The following is a 22,598-nucleotide window of genomic DNA, read 5'->3' on the forward strand; positions in this document are numbered from 1 at the left end:
CCCCCGAGACCTTCACTGCTGGAAACCAAGAAGGAGGGGGTGGGAGGGTGTGGTGGGCCTCCAAGGTACGGATATCTCCTCCTGAGGAGCAGCTCACCATTCTGCAAAACATCCAGGAGGGAAACATAGGAAGCGGGTCCCTACGACGAGAGCGCCAATGACAGCAAGGACACCGTCCAGGAAGAGCAGCAAGGCGACGATGGCCTGGGCTCCCAGGCGGTGCCCCAGCGGCTTATTCCACCTGCACCTCAGCTGCCACCCCCACCTCAGGTACCTCCTAGAGACCTCTGAGTGGACATCCTTTCGGCACTGCATATGCTGGTTTCGGAGATCCAGACAAGAATGCCTATTAGCCAGTGGCCCCGCCCGTGGAGCCAGCAATGGAGCAGGAGGAGGGCTTCTTATATCAGCGCGAAGAGGAAGACCATCCTCAGTCCCGCTCCTGGATGACATTTGGGACAAGGGTTTGGCTCTCATGAAGAACCCTTCCACGGCTCCAGCAAAGAGGAATCGCCTCAAGTACAGGGTGCCCAACTCCGCGCCCATGTGCTTACGGGCCCAGCTTTCCCTGGATTCTGTAGTGTCGGGTGGTTCAGCCTTGGCAACTGCCACCCCAGCGGGCAGCGAGGGCAAGAAGTTAGATGCCATGGGACAACATGTCGTTTATTCGGCAGCGAATACCATCAAGGCCGCCAACGCCCTCGCCATCATGGCTCGTTGCAACTCAGGGGTTGTGGTTCGAGATTGCTCCCATCCTGGACTTCCTTCCCAACGACGAGGTCTGAAGCATTGGAGATTCTGCAGGAAAGCGAGGTGGCGTCGGACCACCCCATCACAGTGACCACTGACATCGCCAACGGAGGGTTCCGCCAGATGGGCAACAGTGTTTGCCTACGTCGTCGTTGTTCGAGGCCACCAACTTTCGGCAGGACGTTCAGTCGCAGGTGCTGGACATGCCCTTCGATGGTGACAATTTGTTCGGGAAGGCTGTGGATGAGTCTCTCCGAGCCATAAAGACTGACACGGAGATTGCGCGTGCTTTGGGCACTCTTAAGCAACAGAAGCAGTCCGTTCGGACCTCAGGCAGCAAGTCCCAAGGATCCTCCAATGGGTTTGGCGGGGGTTCCTATTCATACCGCCAACCATCCTGCTCTTCGGCACAGGAGACCAACAGGGGTGGCTCCAAGTCCTTTGAAGGAGGACGTCACCCCCAAGGCGGCCCTTGGACGTCAAAACGGGATTGAACCGGCCGTGGAGTCCCAGTGGGAGGCCGGCTGGCGACACACCGTGGAATGTCAACTTTAGTGTCCCCGTACACCACTGGTGGCCCGGTTGGAAAACCATGTCCCTCAGCAGCTGCTGGAGGTGCAGGCCATGCGAAGTAAAGGCACAATAGAGCATGACGGGGCTCGAGTGTATTCTCTTTACTTCCTCGTAAAGACCATTGGCTGGAGGCCCATTCTCGACCTTTGTCGACTGAACAAATACATAAAGTCCCAAAAATTCCAGATGGTTACTCTTCAGCACATGCTCGGACAGCTGGAAGAGGGGGACTTCCTGTCGTCGTTGGACTTGGAGGATGCATACTTCCACATCCTGATTCACAAAGGACACCGCAAGTTCCTGCGTTTCGTGGTGCATTGGAAGCACTACCAATTAAAGGCCCTTCTCTTCGGATTGAAGTTGGTGCCAAGGGTCTTCAAGTGCCTGGTGCCAGTGGCGGTGCAGCTGCGACTTGGGTGATTCACATCTACCCTTATCTGGACGACTGGCTCTTCTGGGCCAGCTCGAAGGAGATCGCAGTCAACCACACAGCGCAGGATGATCCTTATCGCACCGGCGTTGCAGAGACCGATCTGGTACCCGGACCTTCTCGGCATGTCAGCGGCCCTCCAGTCAAGCTTCTGGTGGTCGCAGATCTTCTCGCCAGGGAAGCAGGTGCAAATCTGCACCACGACCTAGGATTGCTGAACCTGCAGGCCTGGCTCCTGCCGCGCTAGAATTTTGGGGCTACGATTTCCCAGCGGAATGCGCGTCCATATCCTCCAGATAGGTCCAGTATGTGTTTTTGCTGTCTTCGATGAGTACCTGTAGTTGGGCTGCCCTAAAGTAAAGACGGAAGTCGGGTAGCCCAAAGCCCCCTTCCTCCTTCGGGAGAGAAAGGGTAGTTCTTTGTGCTCCGTGTTTTACCCTGCCAGATGAAAGGCCAGAGCATAGTGTACTCTTAAATGCTATGGACATAAATGGAAGAGGTTTGCCGTTTGGTGCTATGCACAGAAGATGGAGGCTCTACGAGTCACGGCTCCACGGATACTACCATATTTGCTGTTGCGGCCAAGGCTGTACTGGCCCATGCCTCCAAAGTTCATCTGACTGCCATCTCCTGCTACACCAGATCTCCAGTACAATCGTCATTGTGATCATACCGTCTGGTCAATGAGTTCATCAAAAGGACTGTTGCGTTCGGTCCTGCCGGTGAAGGCTCCAGCCCCAGCGTGGGAACTCAGTGTGGTGCTGACTAGGCTCATGGGTCCCCCGTTCGAGCCTATGCATTCGGCGCCACTGAAGTTTTTGCATTGGAAAACAGCTTTTCTTGTGGCCATCACCTCTGCACAACGAGTGGGAGAGATCCAGGCCTCTCATGTAAACCACGTTACTTGACATTCCACGAGACGAGGGTAGTGCTACGGATGCATCCTTTTTTACTTTTTTTAAAATAAACTTTAATTTTTATTGCCATTTTTCAAACATTATCAACTGCAACTGTCCGTCCCCTCACCCCCCCTGCCCTCCCTGCGCGACTCTGAATCAAATCTTACAACCAGAGGAATCCTGGGTATCCTAAATCAAAACTGATGCTTTTGGGCTATTGTTTAGCGTTCACTGGTGTCTCTTCCGATGCAAGGGAGCTTGGATATTTTTCTCAGCCGTCCCTTGACTTAACTTTGTGCTGGGTTGTAGATTCCCTTCCTTCTGTTATCTCCTCAATCCTTCCCCTCCATCCAGGTCCCCACTGCAGCCTCTCCCCTCTTCCTCTTCGGTCCCGTACCAGTTCCTAGTTTTCAATGAACTTCCCACCCCAGGATTGCCTCACTCCATCCCAGGCTGTTGGGAAGGTTTCCGGGTCTTTAACCATCGCCGTCAATTTGTCCATCAGAAACGTGTTTCAGCTTGTTCTGCTATTTTTTTACTAGGGGTCTCTAGGATCTTCCATTTTTTGTGCCAGGGCTACCCTCTCTGCTCGTAGCATTGTTTCCCACATCATAGGATATCTATACATTTCCAGGCCCTTGGGTGGGACTCCGAGTAACACAGTTAGTGGCTCTTATGCAAGAAGTTCCCCAGTTACCTCTTCCATCCTTCCCCTCAAGTCCCCTCAATATCTTTGTACCTGCGGGCAGTGCCCCCTTGTACCCATTTGTCCACATCACCTTGGGCACTTTGTTTTGACCCCCCGCAAACATCTTTGATAACTTCACTGGGTCCCGGGGCCATCCCTGTCGGATTTTTAGGTTGTGTTCCATGTCTGCTGTAAATATGTTTCCATGGAAGGCTATTTTATAGACCACCTTCCATGCCTCCTCCGTGAGGACCTCCCCTGCCAGTTCATTCCAATATTGACGGAGAACCCCTCCTCTCTGAGGTTGTATGTGTTCAGTATTTTTTTTTACAATTTAGACACATACCCTTTTTAGAATTGGTGGAATGAAATGCTTTCTCGAAGGGGATTAGCATTCTTGTACATCTTTTTTTTTTTTTCTCCCATTTTTGGTCATACAGGGTGCCCTTCAGCCGAAGATATTCAAATACAGAGATTATTCCAGGGTCTGACAGGAACTCTCCGTCCCTGAACAGTTGGCCCACCCTCTCATGCCCTTGTCTGACCATTGCTGCATGTGTCTGAATCCCCTGTTTCTCAGCCTGATTACCGGGGCCCACCGTGATACCAGCAGGGAGGGCCATGTCGTAAGGTGATTGGTGTGCTTCCCCTCCCTCCAGATAGACTAAAGTACCCCTAGAGTCAAATGTTTTTCAGTGGTGCCCAGGTGATATCCCGCACCTTGTGCGCGTCCAAATCACCCCCCACCCCACCACAATTTAGACCGCCCAAGACAAGGCGCCTAACTCTTGACCATCTGCGAATCCTGAAACTAGAGGTAGAAGCACTGCTGGAAAAGGACGCCATAGAAGCTGTCCCTATTCATTTAAACTGAATATTTATTCAGTGTACTTACTTGTACCCAAAAAGGACCTCACCATGCCCCTGTACTAGACTTGCGCCCAGTGAACAAATTTGTCAAACTTCCAAGTTTCGTATGGTAACTCGGCAGGAAGTAATCCCACTATTGAAGCAAGGGATTACATGGCAACACTGGACATGAAAGATGCATACTTTCATATTTCAATGTTGCCAGCGCACAGAAAATATCTATGGTGCGTGATGGAGGACAAGCACTATCAATTCAAAGTCCTCCCCTTTGGTGCTGAGGGTGTTTACAAAAGTACTGGCAGTAGCTGCAGCACACCTGCACAGACTATCTGTCCTGGTTTACCCTTACCTCAACGATTGGCTCATAACAGGGGACTCCTACGAAACATGCCTATTGAACACTCAGACTATAGACCACCTGTTCAATCTGGGATTCTCCATCAACCAGAAGAAATCTAGCTTGGACCCCAGTCAAGTCAAGAAATTTCTAGGGGCTCTAATCTGGACAAAAGACTGCCTTGTCTTCTTCCCCTCCAATGACAGGGTTCACAACATGCTTTCTCAGATCATCAATATGTAGCAAGTCAGGAAGTGACGGTATGCAAGGCCATGCGCTTGCTAGGTATGATGGCGTCATGCATTTACTTAATTCACCACGCGCAGCTGCGCATGCGTCCCATGCAAGAGTAGCTCAACAGCCAGTGGTGCCAGGCCAGCGGACAATGGGAAGATCTGGTAGTTGTCTTGCCAGCCCTCGTTCTCTCTGCAGTGGCGGTCGAGTGAAAACCTCTTGAAGGGGAAAACATTCACCATCCCCGCAGTAGAAGCCACTCTCACGACAGTCTAATCTCTCACGGGGTGGGGGGACCCCCTCCCCCGCTTCAGCAGACCGCGCATGGAGTGTGGTCCCCACAAGTAGCATCCAACCATATAAATCTGTTAGAGCTGCTAGCGGTGTTAAAAGCACTGAAGTGTCTTTCAAACACAGCTACAGGGGAAGACGGTTCTGGTTCTGACACAGCACCACAGCCATGTATTACCTTGAACAAACGGGGGAGCGCACTCTCCAGGGCTATCCAAGCTGTCCCAGAACATTTGGATGTGGGCTCTCAAACACAAGAGGTTCATACTGTCCCAACATGTCAACATGTTCCAGGAGAACTCCATCTTCTAGCGGACATGCTCAGCAGAGATCTCCCACTGCCTGTAGAATACGAATGGCATCTACGCGAAGACCAAGTCTCCGTCTTTGCAGAATGGGGCTTCCCAGAGATCGACCTGTTTGCAACTCAGGAGAACGGCCAATGCCTAGACTACGCCTCCAGAACCGCTCCAAGGACAACGGATGCTGGATAACATGGTCAGGGAAATTTTTCTACTTTCATTTATTTATTCCCCCCCCATACTCACCTACTCAACAAGATGGTGCACAAAATGCATCAGGAACCAGTTACCATGATTCTGGAGGCCCCCATGTGGGCCTGCCAACCCTGGTTGGCTCATTTAATGGAAATGTGCTCCCCCACCCCCGTGAGTCTACCCTGCCCGTACAACATATTGTCTCAGGACGGAGGGGAAACGCAACACCCATGCCTGCAAACTTGGAACTTGGAGGCCTGGCTCCGGAGGGCATAGAGTTTGGACACCTTCAACTATGCATGGACATACTCAGGGAGACTAGAAAACCGAACATGCGTTATTGCTATTCCAGTAAGTGGAAACGCTTTGTCATCTGTAAAACCAAGGGCATCAATCCCATTGACTGCTCGCCTACACACATTGTGTTGTACAGCTGCTCTATCAGCCTACACTACATCACAGCAGAAAGTGTTGTGGTGGAAAATACCTGTTAAGGCTTTTATGGAAGGGGTTAAGAGAATTCACCCCCTCCCCATTTCTAACCCATCTTCTGGATGGCATATACATGTGGTTTTGACCAGACTCGTGGGGTCTATCTTTGAACCAATGCATAAAGCAAGTCTAAAAGACCTTACTTATAAGACGGCCTTCCTAGTGGCTATCACTTCTATTGGAAGGGTTAGTAAACTACAGGCCCTTTTTATTTATTACATTTGTATAGCGCACAGCAGCCCTTGGGCATTGAGGCACTGTTACTTGAGGGGAGCTTAGTTACAGGGAGAGGGCACATGGGGAGAAGCAGTTGTACATTGAGCAAAAAGAGCAAGTATAAATTAGGATACATATAATATACATATGAACATAGATGAATAACATCTATGTGGGATCACATTTATGTGGTGAGCAGGTAGGTGATGGGTGTAGATAGTGGCGTGTTTCAGGTGAAACTGTTTTCATGGCTTCGCGAAATGTCATGAGGGAGGTAGGGCATTCCAATGTGATGGTGCTAGGTAGGGGAAGCTGGAACCGCCTCCTCTAATTCTTACCAACGGCACACAGAGCATGTTGGCGTAGGGTGTCCTAATTGGACTTGTGGAGGAACAGGGGTGAATCCTTTGTGAGAGGTATTTGTGTGCAGAGTGGTAGATGCACTTGTGGGTCAGGGTTAGAGTTTTCAATGATTCTCTTTTATTGGAAGCCAGTGGGCTGTTCTACTGGCGGCAGTAATGTGCTCTCTTCGCGATGCCTTGAGCTGCGCGGAGTGCGTTGTTCTGGATGACTTGTAGTCTGTCCAGGTTTTTGGTGGAGGTTCCCAGGAAGAGGACGTTGCAGTAGAGTAGCCTTGAGCCTGTGATGGCTCTGGCTATGTTGGTGCAGTTCTCTTTGGCGAGGAATGGCCTAGCTGCGTTGATTAGTTTGGCGTGGTATACTGACGAAGAGGCGATGGCTCTAACTTGTTTACTCATGGATAGATTGGAGTCTAAATAGACTCCAAGGGTTTTGACTGAGTCTGATACAGGAATTTTGATGCAGTCCATAGTGAAGTGGCTAAATTGTGAGTTGTTTTTCTTTTTTTGTAAGTGTCGGGCGAACCTACCAGGAGTTGTTCTGTCTTGTCTGAGTTGAGGCACAGTCCGTTTGCTGCCATCCAGGCCTTGATGGTGTTGTAGATGTCGTTAAGCATAGCAGAGGCCTTGTCATAGTTGCCTGTGAGGGTGAGGAGGATCTGGGTATCGTCCGCGTAGTTTGTGTAGGAGATACCCATAGCGTTGATTAAAGATGTTGTTGAGGGTGGGTGGGGGGCAGGCAGGAGCCTTGAGGAACTCCACAGAGCATGATGGTGGGTGAAGCTGAGGCTAGGTCACAAAATACTTGCATGGTTCTGTCTTGTAGGAAGGTGGTGATCCAGGTCGTGGCGTCGGCGGGGGGCGGGGGGGAAATCTGGCTCTAGTGATGACATAGGACATGGTGGTCTACGAGGTCGAATGCTGCGGAGAGGTCGGAGTAAAGCTGGTTTGCCTAGGTCTCTGCCATCGTCCATCTGATTCTTTAGATCAAGTAATGTGGTTTCTGTCATGTGCCTGTGGCGAAAACCAGATTGGTGTAGCCCTAGGAGCTTTTCTTTTTCGAAGTGCTACACCTGCAGGTAGGCTGCTTTGTCCAGTATCTTAAGCAGGAAGTGGACGGTGGTGATGGGCCTGTAATTAAGGAAGGTGGAGGGGGAGGGGGGTCGAGAGGGTTTTTTCAAGAGGGGGCAGACACAAGCTTCCTTGAGGCATGAGGGGACATTCCCAGTGGCAAATGAGGCGTTGACGAAAGCGGTCAGGAATGGTGCGAGGGTCTTGGCACAGTCTTTAATAATAGAGGCAGGACAGGAATCACCCTTACAGTTGGATGGTTTTAGGGTCCTCATGAGGTTGATAATGTCTTGTTCCTGTATGGCTTTGAATGAAAAGACAGTGGTAGGGTCAAGGGAGGCGGGGCGGGTGGGGTGGGGGTGGTGAGCAGGTGCTTGGTGGACTGGATTTTGGTTCGGAGTGTGCTAAGTTTGTTGCGCATGGCTGTCTGGATTTCATCACACCATGTCTTATCTTTGGTGAGATTTAGGGGGGCGGGCGTAGGGGTCTCTAGTTCTCTGAAGATGGAGAAGATTTCTTTGGTATTGGAGTTGGCATCAGTGATTCTTGATTTTAAGGATTTAGCTTTGGCTTTTGTTAGTCTACAGGGATAAGGTGGTTCTGCGCACTCATCCCAGATTTGCACCTAAATTCATCTCGAAGTTCCATGTGAACCAATCAATCGAACTACCCACTTTCTTCCAGAATCCCACTAGCATGGCCAAAAGAAGCCTACACACACTAGATGTGCGCAGGGCAGTTGTTTTACCTGGAAAGAACAAAACCACTGAGAGACTAGCCAGTTTTTTTGTTTGTGGCAGCTGGTGGAGAAGGGGATCCTGTCTCTAAATCAGCTATCTCAAGGTGGATTGTCAAATGCATCACACTGTTACACCCTTGCTAAGCGTGAAATGCCCTTCAAGCTTAGAGCACACTCTTTGGCTCTAGGTCTTCCATAGCATTAATTGCAAATGTTCCCCTTGTCTATTTGCAAAGCGGCAACCTGGAGTTCTGTACACACCACTATTGCACACCACTATTGCCTAGACACTCCTAGATCTGATTCTCAGGTGTGACAAGCCGTATTAAAACATCTTTTCACTACTGTTCCTTCTCACAACCCACCTCCAACTCCGGGTACTGTTTGCTAGTCTATGCACAGCATGTGATTCTAAGCAGATTAACAAGCATCAGAGATCATGCATTACTCACCCTAATAGCATTTCTGATGGTTGTATCTGCTTAGATTCACACGCGCCCACCCTTCCTCCCCGCTCGGATGGAAGGAACCTAGACGACTTACTACTTTCTCTTCATGTACTCACTCACAATAGCCTTGGACTCCCTCATGGCCGAAAAAAATACAATTGGAGGGACCTCGCCGCGTGAGGGATTTTTGGGTACACTACACGTCAAAAGAGGGGATAGTGTTACAGACACGCCTATGCCGACGTCCCCTTTCGGTCCCTGAAAGACCAGATGCAATACTCTGCGGTTACCACTGGATGTCAGACCGTATGCACAGCATGTGAACCTAAGCAGATACAACCATCAGAAATGCTGTTACAGTGAGAAATGCATTTCAGATTGCCATTCGACTGTCAATCTTTCTCTGAGTCTATAGAAAGCACTTGCGTTGAGGTCTGACCTTTGTGCATAGTGCATCAATTCTATTGATTTTCAGATGTTATCCGAACCTTGTCGCCCTCTAATAAACCCCCCCACCCCCCGATCCCCGTGGACTAGTGATGTCCTAATTCCCTCCATCCTCTTACTGAGTACTTAGGCCAGGATTTTAACATCGGTGTTCAGAAGCCATATGCCTATAAGAGGAGCATTTAGGAGGGGTTTTTCCCCTCCTTGTGTATGACCATTATAATACTCATGCAGCCTTCCGGAAAGCCATCAAAACTAGGCTTTGTCTGAAAGGGCATTTTTACCACCTGTTTGTATCTGTTTATGCATTTAAGTAACTTTCATCCAATGTATTCTGCAACAAAACAACTTGTACTAAGCAATTACCCTGTTGGGCTGCATTCTTGTAACCCTGAATCAAGCCGCCTTACGTTCCTCGTAGCGCCTCCATGCCTTTGGGCTGTAGTGCGCTCTATAAATCAAAAAATAAAATAATTGCCCCATCAGAGTTTCAGGCAGGTTATCGCCTGCCAGGACCGCATTAAATACCTTGGCCAGGTGGGGTGCTAGCGTGCAACCATGTTTTGTAGAATTTTACCGAGAACCCATCCTCCCCTGGCGAGGTGCCTCCCTTCATTCCCTTGATTGTTCGAACTATCTCCTCCTCCTCGATTGTGGTCTCTATATTCTCGGCTACCTCTCTTGCTAGTCACGGGATTGGGATCTTCTTAAGGAAATCCTCTATCTGGGTGTCTTCTCCTTCAAATTCCGACTCCTACCATTTCTTAATACCTCCGAAAGGCATTTCCGGTACTTGGGGTTTCATAACTTAGTGCCCCCGTTTCTATTTTCATGGCTCTCATCTTATTTTTCTGGGCCTTCCTAAGTTTCCACGCTAAGATTTTATCAACCCGGTCCCCCATTTCATAGTATTTTTGTTTTAGTAGCTGAAGGCTTCTCTCTGTTTTGTTTAGCAGGAGTTCTTTCAGCTCAGACCTATATTGCTCGAGGGCCGTCACCCCTTCAGGGGAAATATGGCTGTCCGGTGTGCAGCCTGGTTGTAGTTTCGCTATTTTCTCGCGCAGGGTCTTTTCTTGTGCCTCCCTGTCACTCTTCTTTTGGGCCCCTGTTTTAATAAGCACTCCCCTTATTGTCGCTTTAAATGCATCCCACAAGACGTGCATGCTGACCTCTCCATTGTCATTTAGTGCAAAGTACCCCACTGTTGTCCAGGACCGTTTTTGCTATCACCTCATCCTTAAGCAGGGCATCATATTTCCACTGCCCCTTGTCGGCCCCACCCCTCTATTAGGGTAATTGTCACCACGTCACGATCGGACAAGGGTACCGGATCTACCCTGTGGCCTGTCACATAGGGTGCTATCTATCAGAATAAAGTCGATCCTGGACAAAGACTCTTGCCTTTTTGAGTAGAATGTATATGGCAGGGTCACCCATGGATGTGCTCGGGAGCGTATCCTCCAGACCCGGCTCCCGATTGACCCTGCGGAAGCTCTGAGTTGGGGTCGTCTGACACCTGTGGAGCATTGGGCTTTAACTTCTTCATATCTCTTGAGGGGGTCTAGGAGCATGTTAGTCTCCTCCTACTATTAAGGCACTGTGTGTGAAGAGTCAGTTTATCTCCCACCTTCTCCCAGAATTGTGCCTTGGCTTCATTGGGCCCGTAGACCCCCGCCAATGCCAACAGGGTTCCCTGGAGTGTGTCCTTAAATAGCGGCCCTCGGTGTCTTTGAGTGTGGCCTCTGTTTTTGTTTTAAAGCCCATATCCCTTGCCAGCAATATTGCCACCTCCATCTTTTTAGATTTGTACGAGGCGTAAATTACTTCCCCAATCCTTCCCATATTATGTTGGGTTCTTTTCTTTTAGCTCAATGTTTCTTGCAGGAAGAGGTCTAATTTTGCCCTTCAGAACTCCCTACCACCAGGGACCTCTTAGTGGGGTGTTCAGGGCTCTGACATTCAGAGAGCCTACCTTTAGTCCGGAAGTTGTTCAGCCAGGATTGTAATCTGTATTGCCTTTGTTCATGCTGACCGGTCTTGGAAGATTGATATCCTAGCATTGTTGTAGGTGATGTCCCAAGCTTTCTTGGCTTCCTCCAGTACCTTACTTTTTTCTGTGTAGTAGTGGAAGCAGGCAAGCAGGCCAAGACGGAATGCCCCCTCTCCCCCCGCTCTACCTCCACCCTGTCGATCGTGGGTTAGTAGTAGCTTCATTTCTGAAGGAGGCGGTCACTTCTCTCACCACTCTGCATATATCCCTTTCCGACTCCCATTCCGCCTCTGGCACGCCAAAAAAATCAGAGGTTGTTCCTCCCCTCCCTGTTCTCAAAATCATCCATTTGACATGCTCTCTCCTCGTCTCTCTTCTCCAGCGCCGCCAATCTCATTTCTGTTTGTGCTTCCTGGGCAGCGGACGGCTATTGATTAGTCTCAAGCTGTAGCAATCTGTCCTCAACTTTATCCACCCTTTGGTCCATTTTCTTACATTTTTGGACTATATCGGACCATGGTGGTCAGTCAAAATCTCGAAAATAATCTCGAATAAGAATAAGGTCAAAAAAAAAGACCGAAAAAAGTCAAATTTTTTATTTTTAATTATATATTTATTTTGGGGTCCGGGATTAAAAGAGTGACCTTTTTTTTTCTGCCTTTTTGTTTCTAGATTTATTTTTTCGAGATTTTAAAATTCGGTATTATGACCATAAACCCTGACCACATGTTTATTTCCTGCAATACCGAGGCAAAGACCTTTTCCATCGCGGAGGTGTCACTCGACTCGGCCCCAGCCAGATCCATCTCTCCTACCTGCCCCTGGGTGTTCCGCTGGTTTGTTTCTTGAAACTGGAATCCTTGAAGGGTTTTCTTCCAGCTCATAGGGTCTCCGTGCAGTCGGTGGATGTGATGGCCCCAGTCCCTGTAAATCTGATGGGCTCCTCCTGAGCTCAGGGCTGGATTTCGTCTGAAGCGCCCACTGCGTGTTTACGTGGCGGACAAGGCTAGGCCCTATGTTGCCCTCTGGTTTAGGTGGATCCTGTGGGGGTGAGGGGGGTCTCCATCAAGGCGGGCACACGCCCCAGTTGGTTGAGAGTTCCATTGTTAGGGCGTATATCAAGGGGGGAAAAGGGCATCCCTTGTCTGTTCTGTTTCTGCTGGGTTTCTTTTCGGAGATGTCGTCTTTTGTTAGGGGCTCGTTGGGAGAGGACTGCAGAACATCGAGAAATTCACATCTGTGCTACAGAACCAGCATTCGTTCTTTGTTGCACTATTGTGTGTTTTTAGAAATGGGACTGATGGTGTCCAATTTATCATGTGTTATGGAATAAAATCTAATATAGGTTTATAATCCCGACCTTTTCTCATCTTTTGATATTTGCTTTAAAGAAAGATGGTCTACATTCACCCAATGTGAGACCGAATCTCCAACCTGTAGTGACATCAATAGGTAGCTCGCTGTGGACCCCCTGTTTTCTCATTGCTCACCACGCCTCCACTTCTCTTGTGCACATCAATGGTGGGGTGGGGGGCGCCGGCACCTCAAGGTCTTGTCCCCCTGTGGCCCTGTTACGGGCTCGCAGTTGGCTCCACCCCCTCCTGCCGTTGCTGGGGGTGGCGAGTGGGCCGCTCTGAGCTGCAGCCTGCTGCTCTTCCTTCTAGGCCCCCCCCCCAGTACTTATGTATCTGCTGGGGGGGGGGGGGGAATCTCTTGTTTTCCTCCTGGGGCCATGTGCTGTGAGGGGGCTGCCTCCCCCCCCCCCGTCTGCTTCTCTTCCTGCCTCTTAAACCCCGGTGGCAAGGGAGGGAGCGCAGGACTCCATGGGTTCTGTCTCCCGCACGGCATGGCGGGGTGTGCGCACTCCGGGCCGCCTCTACCTCGGCAACGATTTGTGGGCTGGGCACTGTACACCGACTCCCACTACGCAGAGTCGGCAGTGTCCTGTTCTTGGGGGTGCAGGCTTCCAGAGTTAGATTTTTTTTTTTTACAGGGAGACACGGGGGGGGGGCGGTTCCCCCCCCTCTCACTGTGGCTGGTGTCTGTTCTTCTCAGGGTGGGGGGGTTATCTGGGGGGTGCTCAATCCCCTATTCGGCCTGGCATGGCTAGAGCTCTGCAGTCAGGCTGCCATAGCCTGTGCTCCCTCTCTGGTGGCCGCCACGCATCCCTCTTTCCTGGCCAAGGTGCCGTCAGACTTTCATCTAAACTAGCCCTTGGTGTTGTCTGTATTCGGCAGGGACAGCCACCCCGCTGTGTGTTTGACAGGTAGGCTGGAATGAATGGGAGAAACCTGCATAAATGGGCGAGGCTGTTTGGCTTGGAAGGCAGAGTTGACCACTGGACGAAGGAATACGAAGAACTTGGAAGAGATGTCTCCCGCAACCTGGACCGTTGGTTTGCCCGGTGAAGCCCTGCTGCTGTAGTGAAGCTCCGAATTTGCCTCGACTAGAGAAGCCCTGCAAGGACGACTTCTCCCTTTTGAGTTGGTGGGACCAATAACTCCAAAGTAAGCCCGTCTGGACGTCCTTTCGAAGCTGGTTGCATTTCCACTGCAGTTGCTGCTGGAACCGAAGAGCCAGTGAGAGGAACACCAGATTCTGTGTGTTGCTTTTTAGTTGGACCTGAGCACCAGGAAGATCCTCTGGACTTCCCTGATGCAGGACTGACAAGCCTGAGCCACCTCAAGAGTGCTGGATCCCAGATGCGAGGAAAGCCTGAAGTGGTATCCGAGAACCTCAGTATTGCTATTTGCTGTCAGATGCGAGTTGCTGAAACACTGAAGAACCGCTGAATCGAAGTTTGCCCATTGCTGCTGCTGACCTTCCCATTGCAGATCAGGAGTCCCCAGACATCCTCCCTCTTCCCACGACTGAGGGTCAGGAACAGGATCTGCAGCGCTGCACAGGAACAGAATCCAGCTGGAACCGTTTCTTCTAATCAGAGGTACCGCAAAGTCCAAGAACGTACCTCTTGTTGTGTAGCCTTACTTTCTCACGGTTGAGACCTGTCTTGGTTACCTTGCAGAGTTGCTAAAGCTTTGCCCCTCACAAGCCTCCCTGTGCCTGTGAACCATCAAGTGTACTATTTTTCTACAAACATTTAGAAGTACATTGTGCAAGACAATTTACCTACCTACAAAGATCTTCAGCTCCCCTTGATATTGTGCAATTAACATTGATTGTACTGCCTCCCTGAGAGACTCCTCTTTACTGCTGACTTTGTGCTTCGGAAGGTGTTTAACAGTACTTGCCTGCTTATGATTTATTTGTTAACCTTTGTTTTATTGCTCTATCCTTTCCACCTATTTCAGTATTCTCTAAATGTACCAGTAATAAATCAATGTCCAGTGTCCAAGCTATTTGTCACCTGAGGGTGTAGGAAGTGTCAGTGTGCCATCCTCAATGGGTGTCATCTGATTTAGGGAAATTGAATGTGGTTTGAAATATATTTGTTGTATGTTTTGCTCCCTTTCTGAAGAAGGCTTATATAACTGACTGTGAAATAAATTGTTTTATTAAGAAACCTGTAGTGTAAGTGTTTATTTGGATAACTGTACTTGTAAAACTGTCACATTACTGCTCACATTGACCCCTCTTGATATGAGCCTGGCTGCACGACCACACTACCAACCTGTGTAGTTCAGACTTGTACCAAAGGTTTGGTCCCTATTGCCAGGAGGTCAAGGTTATTGTAGTGCACCCAAAGAGTACTGCATGAAATCTTGCCTAGCAACGAATTGGGGGTTCTCTGTGAATTATGCTAAATCCTGCTTGACTCTATCGCAGGACGCTCTGTTCCTGGAATCCCAGTTCAACACATTGTTGTGCCTGGCGACGCTGTCTGAGGGGAGGATAGCGGCCATCTTGGGCAAGGTGCAATGGCTGTTGGCACTAAAGATCGCCACTGTGAGGGCCATCAAGTCTCTTCTCGGCATAATGTCGTCATGCATTTACCTCATTTGACTCTGCAGGTTGCGGATACGCCCATTACAGGAGTTCCCCGATGCCCGTTGGGTCCAGGTGTCAGGAGGCTTCCAGAACAAAATTATGCTTTACGAGGAGTTCCGTCGCATGATAAGCTGGTGGGGTGTGAACCCTAATCTATCTGGAGGCATGCATTTCCAGTGTCCCCCCACCCCCGTACCAGGAGACGGTCACAACAGACGCTTCCCTGGAAGGATGGTGAGCTCACACTGGCCATCTTCACGTCACAGGCCTGTGGTTTATGGAGAAGACGTTACTCGTCAACATCCTGGAGCTACAGGCGGTGTTTTGGGGCTTCAAGTAGTTTCTGCCGTCCCTCAAGGGCAAGGTGGTGAGGGTCTTCATGGACAATACCACCACAATGGTTTACATCTGGAAGCAGGGGGGGGCACCAGATCCCCCCCAGCGCTCTCTAGAGGCGCAGGATTTATGGCACTGGGCCGTCGCTCAGGGGATGTTCCTCGTTCTGTTTCACCAGGCAGGTGTAAAAAAAAAACACTGTTGGCTCCTTCAGCAGGGACTCTTGCCACGCGTGGGAGCTTTGACAGGATGAAGTGGACTACCTTTACCTCAAATGGGGCAATCCCAGATTGATCTGTTTGCGACGGCGACTAACGCCAAGTGCCGGAGGTTTGCCAGCAGGCTTCCCCCGCTGGGGAGCCTGGGGGGGTCACAGTCTCATTCCCCTGGGAAGGCCTGTTTCTGTATGCATTCCCTCCATTGCCACTTTGAGTCATTAATCAACCCAGACGCTGCTGGATGGTCCTTGTCGCACCAGCGTGGCAGAGGCAGATCTTGTACCCAGACCTCGGCATGTCTGCGTCCCCTCCAGTCAAGCTACCAGTGGTCGTGGATATTCTCGCCAGGGAAGAAGGTGCAATTCTGCACCACGTACCAGGATCGCTGAACCTGAAGGCCTGGCTCCTGCAGCATTCGAATTTGGGATTTACGATCATCCGGCAGACTGCAAGGAGGTACTTGCTGAGGCCACAGCGTCTTCCATCTTGAAATGCTACGGACTCAAATGGAAGAGATTCGCTATTTGGTGCCATTCAGAATATCGATCGTCCGAGGGTCACGGCCCTCCATATTTGCTGTCGTTGGCTTGATCGGGGCTGGACGCCTCTATCAAGGTTCATTTGGCTCCTATCTCCTACTACACGAGATCCTCAGGACGACCCTCCTTGTGGTTTCACCGGTTAGTCAAGGGACTATTCCGCTTGTTCCCGCCGGTGAAGGCTCTGGCCCTGGCTTGGGAGCTCAATGCGGTACTTACTAGGCTCATGGGACCCCCGTTTGAGCCTATGCATTCTGTTCCACTCAAGTTTCTATTGTGGAAGACTGCTTTTCTCGTGGCCATCACCTCCGCACGACGAGTGGGTGAGATCCAGGCCCTATTCTGTAAGCCACCTTACTTTAATTTCCACAAGGCGAGGGTGGTGCTGCGTACGCAGCCCTCTTTCATGTCCAAGGTGCAGTTGCACTTTCATCTAAACGAGTCGGTTACCTGTTTTTTCCGAAGCCGCCTTTGCCGGCTGAAAGCACTTTGCACTTGCTTGATGTTGCTAGAGTGCTGAAGTCTTATGTGGGCCGCACAAAGAGTTTCCGGAAAACTTCTCAGCTTTTTGTGAACTTTGGTCCTGTGAACTATGGGAATGCTTCCATTTCCAGGTGGCACTCTGGCTGTATCACCCACTGTCACCGGTTGGCCAACCGACCGCTGCTGGGCAGTCCGAGAGCCCATTACACCAGAGTGATCGCTGCTACAACAGCGTTCCTGTCTGATGTGCCCCTGCTGGACATCTGCAGAGCCGCTACGTGTAGGTCGAGGCACACCGTCACGAAATTCTACTGCGTTGAAGGGGATTCCAGGGAGGAGTCTTGAGTCGGCCAAGCAGTGCTGCGCAACCTGTTCGCTTGAAGGTGAGCCTGGTGTGGAGGTAAGAGATTGCTTTTGTTGAGCCTTGCCACCTTCCATGGTTGTGCATGTTACTGCTATGCATTTATTCATGAGCATGTGAATCCATGCCAGAACTCATGCTGGAGTAGGTAGCAAGTTACTTACCTGTAACTGTTCTCAAGCATCGGTCTGGCATGGATTCACATGCAAACCCTCCCGCCTATCCCTCTGCGGCTCTTCCATTGGTCCTACTGCCACTTTACGTGCTACCAAATCTGAAGATGGCTGCCTAGGGGGGGGTTAAGGTAGAGGGCTGGGGGCAGTATGACCCAGAGCTCAGTGATTGGTTGTTAGAAGAAAAACAGTTCAGAAATTAAACTATATATTTTTTCATTTACCGAGGATTTCCAGCCTGATTGGGAATATTCATGAGCATGTGAATCCATGCCAGCCCCATGCTGGAGAACAGTTACAGGTAAGTAACTTCTTCTTTCCCTTTTCTCCATGTGGCCACTCCATCCCGCAACAAATGCAAGCACTGATTTATTGTGTCTCAATAGGCGTATATGGTCAATCATTAAAGGAATGGTTCGCCCCAAAAATTTTATTTCAAAAATAGATAGGCAATATAAAAAAATTGGCAATTTTTTTTTTTGAAGTCACTATGTAAAACTTTTAGCAATTCAAGCTCAAATTGAAAAAGCAAGCACATGGGCGCATCCATTTTGTGAAATGGCTGCCCGCCTGTGCTGGCTTTTGCGGCACTAATGAAGGAAAAGCCAGCCAGCTGTAGTAAACAAAAGCTACCACTGGGTGGCTTTTCCTTCATTGATGCCGGGACTCGGAGGACGCGGACCGGAGACTACAGGCAGAAAAGCTGCAGCTGCATCTCGGTAAGTGCTATTTTTTTTTTTAATTTAAAATAAGCACTAGCTGCGTTTTTTTCCCTACGTTTTCCGGGATGGAGGAGCCCGGAAGACTTAGAAATAAAACTGCAGCTTTAAAAACGTTTTCAAACACAATAACCTTGTATTTGTTTGTGGTTGCTTCAAAAGCGACCGCAAACATAAATACGTTTTTAAAGCTGCGGTTTTATTTCTAAGTTTTCCGGGCTCCTCCAGCCCGGAAAACGTAGAAAAAAAACGCAGCTAGTGCTTATTTTTTTTAAAAAAAAAAATAGCACTTACCGAGATGCAGCTGCAGCTTTTCTGCCTGTAGTCTCCTGTCCGCGTCCTCCGAGTCCTGGCACCAGTGAAGGAAAAGCCACCCAGTGGTAGCTTTTGCTTACTACTGCTGGCTGGCTTTTCCTTCATTAGTGCCGCCGAAGCGAGCACAGCGGTGGGCATCCATTTCACAAAATGGTTGCCCCCATGTGCTATATTTGAGCTTCAATTGCTCAAAATTTTACATGGGGACTTCGGAAAAAAAAATGGCAATCGTTTTTTTTTTTATATTGCCTATCTATTTTTGAAATAAACATTTTTGGGCAAACCATTCCTTTAATGATCTCCAGGTCAGCAATAGGAAATTGCTTAAATGATTTGAAAATGTTGACTGAACTGGGTTTCAACCATCTCTGGAAAACTTCTGCCAGCATTGATAAAAGCACTAAAATATTAAGTGGCATTTCAGGCTGGGCTTCCCCCTTTTTTAATGTATTAATCCTATGAATATAGGCTCAATATCCATACTATACTCAAATAGAACAAAGCTGGGGATTTCAACATTTTATATGAACTGAGAAAATCGCTCAGAGCTTTGATGACCTGATTTGCTCTAGATTTTCTCCCCCTCACAGCTTTTACCTTGAAATGGGCTGAAGGTAATTTTTTGCCCGTCTTGTGACACTGGTATTGAGATGGTCATCCATTTCATATTTTAGTGACTTTTGTATACTAATCAAAGGAATAAATAAAACGGGCAGCTGCTTAAGCATGTGATTAGACACCTGGATGAAGTAATGTGCTTCCTCACAGAATGCAAAATAAGATGTGTCCGTTGCCTTAGCAAATGTTTTCCATATAGCCTTCAAAGTACAGGGGAGTGAGTTTTTACCATTTATAATCTTGACTTCCCTTAGTCAGGTTAGTACTTATCGCACCGGCCAGCCCCTGACACGTTTTTCATTTTAATTGTTTTAGCCGTGTTTGCACTCAAATCACTTTTCTAGTGTTGAGGATCCATGATGCTGTATCAGTGGTTCTAGAACTTTTTTTTTAATTGCTCTCATTCAACTCTGATGTGAAATCGATTGACAATGTTTACTTATGTCACTTTGTTTTTGTGTGCTTATGTCACTTTGTTTTTGTGTGCTTCACATGCGCAAGTTTTTATCTAAACTATTTTTGATTTATGTTTTAATGATGATGGGTTGGACTGATTCTTCTATTTACTGCTGTTCTGCAATTTACACTTTGAAGACTCAGAGCTAAATTAAGTGTTGTGGTGAACAAAAAATATAGCTAGTCTGCCCGGTCCACACAATGTATAAAGGGACCGAGGCTTCAGAGCATGTGGGGTAGTGTTGGAGTGTGGCTGAGCACCATGCGTGCATTTTTTCCTTTAAAGTGGAAGCGTGCATTTGCTGTACTTGTTCTCAGGTTATGTCCTTGCTCCACTGGAGCTCCCAAAAGTAAGAAAGGGGACATTGAACTAAGAGTACAGTGCTCACTATTGTGAAGGTGAATTGTAGTTACAGGTGTTTATTTTGTTCTGTAGTAGAAAGCTGGCGTGAAGGGCTATAATAAAGAACAGACCTTTTTGTTTCAGATAATGGAAATCACTTTCTTGTGTTTTTTTTCCTTTGTTTAAAAACTGTCGTTTTGTTTTTCCCAGTCAAACACCACCTTCCTCTGCTGCTTGGATTGGGGCAAATTACGGCGTTCAGCCAACCCAGGGCCAGAACGGCAGCATGATGACAAACCAGACTGGATACCGCATGGCAGGTTTCCAAACTCAATGAGAGAAAGGACTCTGCGAATCTAGAATCAGTGGCTTTAGGCTGCAAGGGAGTGTTGTAAAGCCTTTTTGTTTACTTAGAAAAAGTATCAATCAAGTCACTGCAAATGTCGGATACAATGTATTTATTTAAAAACAAAATTTCATTTTTTTAATCATGAAATTACTTTGTCATCCACATTGTTTAAAACAAAAGAAAAGGAACCGAGATGCTGCATTTCTGCCAATTTTTGCCTTCTTTTCCTCTTTTGATATGTAATGTTTAAGGTCCTTGTTTGAAATAAAAACAATGCAGGGATGGCTGCCACTTGTAAAAACGAAATGTTGGCAGGAAGTTGCACAATGCTGAAGTTTTCACTCTTCCCCCCCTCTAATGTAGCGCGGTTTTAGTTTACATTCCTACTGATTTGAAATTGTATATTATAAAGATTTGTTGTACAAAAACCTAAAAATTGTGCAAATACTGAAGGTTCCAGTTTTTTATGAAAATCTTCAGTGCATGCACAGCTTGTAAAGAAAGCGCATATTGTAAAAAAAAAAACCTCCACCTACACTTTGTTATGACAGGTTTCTCAAGGGTATTCTTTTTCATTTTGTATCTAGACATTTTTCAAAACTAATTGTCTTGCCTTATTGTTATTAAAAGTTGTCGTTCCATGGAAAAGATTTGACACTCAGCGTTTTAACCCATGCACTTGGATCCGTTCTTGGAATCATTTGTGTTCTGCAAAAGGTGCCTAGAAGAAATAAATCCCTGTTGGATTTGCTGGATGAATTTTTATCTTCAGTGGTAACACGTTTGATTATTTCACAGGTAGTCCAAAAGCCTGTTTGGGACTACTATGTTTTAAATTCAATTGTTAACTTATACCATTTCCTAATTGTGGTAATAGCGTTTAGAACATTTTAATACCGTTCATTGACTAACTCAGTTATCATTGTTGAAAAGGGTATGTCAACAGTTTACTGTTTAGAATTTTTTGCTCGCGTGTTAATCGAGCATCTTCATTTTGGAATAATGAAGTTTTTGGTATGCTACTTTTTTTTTTTTAGTAAGGAAGCTTGAAAAATGTTTTATGTTGTGGAATTGGTGTCTATTCGTGAAGTTGAGTTTGATGTAACTTGTACAGGTACAGCAGAGAATTGGAATTTAAAAACATGCTGCTGGCGCTTCTTTGATTGCTTAGAAATTCAATGGCATCTTTGAATGATCCTGACTAGCTTGTATATGAGACCAAAAAGAACTGAATCCTACCTCCTGTCCTTTTTTATGCCTTGAGCAAAAAAGATAAACTTGAGCTTTTAATGCCGATGTTTTAATGCCGATTAAGGTTGTTTGCTTCTTGTATTGTCATACCATCTTTAGTCTTTTGAGGATAAGCAAGAGAGAAGAAAATGGTGTTTAACTAGGCTTTCTATATAAAAATTATACTATCAAATGCTCTGCCTGTTGAAGAGAGGTATACTAGTGCTCGAATTGGGGTGGAACATGTAGCACCCCAAGCCTTCCATGGAAATTTGCACCACAACAAAAATATGCATCTATCGGTTCTCAGATGAATGGACTACTTACTAGCTTTCCTGGTTTACAAGTAAACCACTCCAATGATGCACATTCTCTTCTCGATTTGTTGAGAGAACATTTGGGTAGTTTACTTTTCAGGGATATGCTACCAGACCATGCTGTGTTGCAAAGCCTTTTATTTTTCATAGTTTATTTCCCCAGGTTCTAAATTCACGCATTTCCTTTTCCTTGGTTAAAATCCAGCTCCAAGGTGATGATTTTTTTTTTTCTATAGCTCAGCTGATACAAAGTGCACAAATGCCTGTGTGCTGCAAATGCATGTTCTGTCTTTTTAGTGAGCAGATCTGTCCTTGGCAACTCTAGAGCAGGATTCTTGTCAAAGAAAACTGATTATATTGCTGTAGCCCAGTCCCCCAAGCGCAGTCAGTAAATCACTTATTTCTATAAAGATTCTCAATTCGATTAATATTGTCTGCCCATATTGACTGAGCCATTAGACTAATGCTAAGCTTTGTGGGAGCAGGCTGGTAACTTTCTTAAAACTGCAACACTAATTCAGCAGTAGCGACTTTAATATGTGCCAGTGTTCCGTCATCTTGCTTTATGTGCATTACAGCAGGCAAGATTCCCTGGGTGTAGCTATTGTCCATCTTGATTTAAACGTGAAGTACCAACACTGTATCTGGTGTAACCAGCCGTTGTCCCAATTGTAATATTTGCCCTTCAAAAATCAGTTCAGCAAATGCTGCTCTAAAGTTGCTAATTCACTTGTTTGCTTAGTCTAATGCATGTCTGAAGAGAATATTCAATGCAAGCAAAACCTCATGTGTAATGCCATTTCCTACGTTAATCAGAGTTCTTTATATTCTGCCTTGGCTTTCCAGGGAGTTGCTTTTAGT

General features: G+C 47.6%; 1 protein-coding gene and 1 long non-coding RNA gene across 4 annotated transcripts in view; one reads left to right on the forward strand and one right to left on the reverse strand.

The window, feature by feature from the left end:
- Positions 1-20,955, forward strand: part of TIA1 (TIA1 cytotoxic granule associated RNA binding protein) — a 169,869-nt gene extending 148,914 nt beyond the window's left edge. For 2 of the 3 annotated variants that reach the window (XM_069618913.1, XM_069618914.1), the window contains exon 13: positions 20,052-20,955. In XM_069618913.1, the coding sequence (XP_069475014.1) occupies positions 20,052-20,178 (127 nt within the window). In that variant the 3' untranslated portion in view covers positions 20,179-20,955. The remainder of the gene's footprint in view (positions 1-20,051) is intronic. The other variant, XM_069618915.1, reaches the window with a different exon arrangement.
- The window catches only part of LOC138492006 (uncharacterized), a 1,139,453-nt gene that overhangs the window by 878,306 nt on the left and 238,549 nt on the right, over positions 1-22,598 (reverse strand). The window lies entirely within an intron of this gene.

This window comes from Ambystoma mexicanum, chromosome 10 (genome assembly GCF_040938575.1).
Source record: "Ambystoma mexicanum isolate Mex_15411 chromosome 10, UKY_AmexF1_1, whole genome shotgun sequence".
In the NCBI taxonomy this organism is placed as follows: Eukaryota; Metazoa; Chordata; class Amphibia; order Caudata; family Ambystomatidae; genus Ambystoma; species Ambystoma mexicanum.